This window comes from Eptatretus burgeri, chromosome 14 (genome assembly GCF_056783735.1).
Source record: "Eptatretus burgeri isolate ZD-2024b chromosome 14, Ebu_testis_v1, whole genome shotgun sequence".
NCBI classification, from domain to species: domain Eukaryota; kingdom Metazoa; phylum Chordata; class Myxini; order Myxiniformes; family Myxinidae; genus Eptatretus; species Eptatretus burgeri.
Window position 1 is genome coordinate 73,414,286 of NC_140974.1, and position 5,000 is coordinate 73,419,285.

Below are 5,000 nucleotides of genomic sequence, written 5' to 3' on the forward strand. Positions count from 1 at the left end.
TACATTGAAGTTGCCCGTGATTGGTCCAAACCATGATATTCAAACCCGCGATATTTAAGAGTTTGCTGTATTCCAAAATTTTTCAGCTTTCCGGTAAATATGAAGCAACTTTGCAGCGTTTGAAATGCTGTTTTTGATTTGCGGCAATATATTTTATTTGTGCTTGATGAACAAGTGTGAAAACATTCTGCAAGGCCACTTAGTCTCTCTCATTTTTGTCTCAATGCAAGTGTGGGTACCCAGGGACTGAACATGACAGAGGAGGAGATGGAGGCGCAGGTGGCCATGCTCTCTGCATGCTCCGGAACAGAAATTCCACCAAAACTTCCGCCTGCTGGTCTGTACGACTTGCTCGAAGCTCTACAGGTAGCAAAGTTCAGGTTTGACTGTCTGTGCATATCTGTTGCTCCACTGATGGCTTTAATAAAAAGAGAGTATGTTCTATTTCACAAACGTATTGCATATCTATCTGTGAATCGCAACGAGGATGTAAAATGCAATGAAACGCAAAAAAGAGGATCTTTTATAACGCGTAGTTGTTGAACACGTCAGGTTTTTGAGGGTTGTGGAGTAGTGGCTGAAACCCGCATCCTATCCAACTTCCTCCTAATGACTACATCGTTGGGTTCCTTCTTGGTCTTCCATTTGATTATGTTTGTACCATATCCTGATGCTGTGTGCACTGTGCTTCCCTGCTGACGGACCCCTTGGTAGCTTGTACATGTTGCTGTGTTTGAGCTTGTGGAGTAACTGCCGAAATCTATCTGTTCGGGTTTGTCCCGACATCTTTGTTCTTTGTTCCTTTCATACGTATTTCTAATTTTTTCACAATTCTCTTTATTCATTCTAATTCTTGCTTTTTCTTCTCTGTCATCTCTTTTATTCTTTCTCGCTTTTATTATCTATCTCTCGAAGAAAAGGTGAATTATTGCAGAATTTTTTTCTGTCAGGCTCACTTGGCTGCACCTGGATGGGTTTGAGGGTTGTGGAGGAGAAGCTGAAACCCAAATCATATCCAGGTTCCTCCTGATGACAACGTCTTTGCTCTTTATTTCTTCGGGTTCCTTCTTGGTCCTCCGTTTGATTACCTCCACTCACCAAAGGTGGACAGAGGTTATGTTTTCACTCCTGTCTGTCTGTCTCTTTATTTGTTTGTGGGCAAAATATCTCGAAGTTGTGGATGGATACGGACAAAGTTTTGCGGAGAGCTTTGGGGATGTGACAAGGATGAAATGATTAGATTTTGTTGAAGATCTGAATCCAGATGTGGATCCAAGAATTTTTAAAGTGATTTTTCACCATTGAGAGATGGGGCTAAAACAATATGTAGCACGATATAAAAATTATCGACAGATTTGGACGAAACTTGGTGGATGAGTTTGTTCGGTGACAAGAACAAGGCGATTAAGTTTTGGTTCAGGATGAATCCAGATTTGGCCCATCAGTGGGATACAAAGCGTAAACTAATCGGCTTGACGGAGGTATGCGCTCCACTGAGTGACCTAGTTGACGCTGTCATCATGGCTGTGGTTGTTGCTTGTGTTCTCCTTTTTTAATAAGATTTTTATTTTGCTTCACAAAGTATTACTGTATATAATTTTGTATGTTCCTTCTGTGCCAATCACTCTTTATAAGGTCAGCTCGCTGACCTAATATAACCGTTCGATGTCCTCAGGTCCGTCTGTCTCTGTCTGTGTGTGTCTGTGTCTGTCCGTCTGTCAACAATCTTTATTTTGCTATCTCCTCCTAGACGTCTCGGTCGATTGAGTTCTAGCTTGACACGATGATTATTCGTTACTCTCTATACATCATCTGAGCCCTTTTTCGCATTTTCGCCTCGGGGTCAAGGTTACAGGGTCAAGTGCAAAATGACCGATTGGTCAAATGGCCGAAAAGGAAGCATTGGATGGCTATAATGCATAATGGGTTTCATAGGGATTATTAAGAAGATTTAATTCGACCAACTAGTTTCTCATTACCTGTGTCGTCTGGCCCTGTTTATCGGGCAACACGAGGTTCGCTGACTTCAACACGGCTTCTCGCGGTTATTTTAAGTTCAATTTAAATTCTGTTTTCACTTTTCATAGTCGCTAAGGTTGATTAAAACTCGGTTGCACCGAGTTTTATGAAAATTGAATGTTTATATCCTCTGTCTGTGTGGAATGCATTGCAGCGAGGGGTAGCTTCCATGGGCTTCCATCTGTTTCCATGCCATATAACGAGGCTGTCTTAAGTTCTAGTTAACCTCCGCCCTCGAAGATGGACGGAGGTTACTGTTTTCACCCCTGTCTTTGTTTGTTTGTTTGTTTGTTTGTGAACAGTATTACGGAAAAAACTCCTGGACGGATTTCGACGAAACTTGGTGGGAGGATTAGGTATGGTCCAAGGATCATGCCATTCGATTTTAGACTAGGACCAAAATCCAATATGGCCGCTATGGTGGCCATTTTGAAAAAATATTTGAATTTTTGTTTTTGCATTTCTACATGTTTTCAGTGATTTCCCACCACACAAAAAAAAATTTTGTTAGAGAAAAAAAAGAATTTTGCAACTTTTTTTCAAAAAAATTTCGATTTTATTTGAAAAATATTTGAATTTTTTTTTTTGCATTTCTACATGTTTTAAGTGATTTCCAACCCCCCAAAAATTTGTTCGAGAAAAAAAATAAACAAATTTTGCAACTTTTTTTTTCAAAAAAATTTCGATTTTTTTTTTTTTTTTTTTTTTTTTTTTTTTTTTTTTGGCATTTCTACATGCGTGTCGATCTACTTTAGTTTATTCAATCGTGGTGCAGTAGAGTCTGATCCGTTTTGACCTACAATGAATAGGATATCAGGTTCACTTAAGTGACCCAGCAGTATTGGCGGCGGAGGTTTTGCACTCTTCCGAGTGCGCCCCCTCTCGTTGATTTCTGTTTTCACTTTTGAGACCTTCAGGTGTAGCTACACGTTTAATGAAGATATTTTCGTGAAAATCCGCTCAGAAACACACTTTTCATGAGGAATATATATATATATATATATATATATATATATATATATATATATATATATATATATATATATATATATATATATATATATATATATATTTATATATATTTATATATATTTATATATATTTATATATATATATATATATATATATATATATATATATATTGATTCAAATAACCGTGAGACTCTGGAAGGGACGGACACCACATGCCCTAAAGGGGTTTTTGGGGTTGCCTCCCAAAATAGGTATTTGCTTTCTTCTCAGAAACTACACATGCAATGCTGATTTAAACTTGACCACAATCTTCATCACATGTAATGCACCAAAGTTTGTTCACGGCATTAAAAAATTGGGATTTGAGGGGGCAGACAGGGGGAGTTTACGGGGGAGGGCTTGCCCCCCCCCCCCAAAAGATGTATTTGCTTTCTTCTTTGAAACGACAGACATTTCCAATGAAACTTCACTACAACCCTAATCACCCATGATATACCAATGTTTGTTCATGACATTAGAAAAATCAAGGTCTGATGGGGTATAAGGTGAGGTTTCCTCCCAAAATATGTATTTGCTTTCTTATCCGAAACTACACACACTTTCAATGAAGCTTGACCATTAAAAATTTGTGGTTGAAGGGAGTCTGGGGAGGTTTGCCCCACAAAATATACATTTCCTTTCTTATCCAAAACTGCACAAACAATTTTGATGAAACTTGACCACAACCTTTATCACCCGTGATGTACCAAAGTTTGTTCATGGCATTAAAAAATCATAACTATTTACGTTCTACTCAATTCCATATTTTGTGGGTTATCCACACCTAACAGTGGTTTCCTGGTGAGGTGAGCTTATCTTATCAGGTGAGCACCCAGGGTTTATCACTCCTATATTTTTACGTCATCTCGACCGAGATGACCTAATAAAGCCGGATCAAATGTCCGTCCGTCCATCTGTCAACAATTTTTCTTTCCGATCTTGATGAAACTTAGTATGTGGGTCGAGGTCGATGAGTGTTGCACAACGATATAACTTTTTTCCGGGTTCAAGGTCAGGGTCAAGGTCACGAGGTCACGTAATTTATAAAAATCGCCATTTTCAAAACCTATCTAGTCTGCCATTCTACAAGATATTTGGCAACTGTTTATTGATTATGAGAGTAAAAAATATTATCTTGTATCTAACCGGACAGATTTTTGAATTTCCGTCCCGTTTGGCCACCACGTAACCTGGAAGATGGTCAAAAACACCTCCCGATACAAATAAAACTTTTTACTTCCGATCTTGATGAGATTTGGTATGTTGGTAGAGGTCGATGAGTGATGCCCAACGACATATTGTTTCCCGAATTTGAGGTTAGGGTCAAGGTCACGAGGTCACGAAAGTTGTGAAAGTCGCCATTTTCAAAACCTGTCATTTTAGGAGATATCTGGCAACGGTTTATCGATTATGATAGTAAAAAAAAACATTATAGAGATGACCGTCACCCCCACACGGGGATAATTATTTATTTATTTAATTTAAAAAATGTTTTGTGTAGTTTGTTTGTGGTGTTGAGTTGTGCCATTTGTTTTGTTAGCTCACCTTGAATGTAGTTCCGGGAAGCTTATGGGATGGCGCGTCGTCCGTCCCTCCGTCCGTCAGTCCTCAAATACTTGCAAATTCTTCTCTGAAACTACATTTACGATTTTGATGAAACCTGACCACAACCTTCATCACCCATGATGAACCAAAAAAATCAGGGTCGGGGGCGGGGGGGTCTGCTGGGGCTTTGAACCTCCAAAATAGGTATTTCCCCTCTCCTCTAAAACTACACACACAATTTCAATGAAACTTGACAACAACCTTCATCACCTGTGATGTACCAAAGTTTGTTCACATTGTGTATCACTTTTGTTAACACATGCAATCTTTTTTTTTTTTTTTTTTTTTTTTTGAATGTGTAACTTTTGTGTCCAAAGAAAAATGTTTCTCCTTTGTAAAATGTGTTTTTTATACTTTTGTAATAA

General features: G+C 38.5%; 1 protein-coding gene across 5 annotated transcripts in view; it reads left to right on the forward strand.

The window, feature by feature from the left end:
- The window catches only part of TADA1 (transcriptional adaptor 1), a 29,567-nt gene that overhangs the window by 21,015 nt on the left and 3,552 nt on the right, over window positions 1-5,000 (forward strand). For 2 of the 5 annotated variants that reach the window (XM_085855573.1, XM_085855575.1), the window contains 2 exons: window positions 231-380; window positions 951-1,103. In XM_085855573.1, coding sequence (XP_085711699.1) covers window positions 231-380; window positions 951-1,103 — 303 coding nt within the window. The remainder of the gene's footprint in view (window positions 1-230; window positions 381-950; window positions 1,104-5,000) is intronic. The other 3 variants (XR_015051390.1, XM_085855574.1, XM_085855572.1) reach the window with 3 other exon arrangements.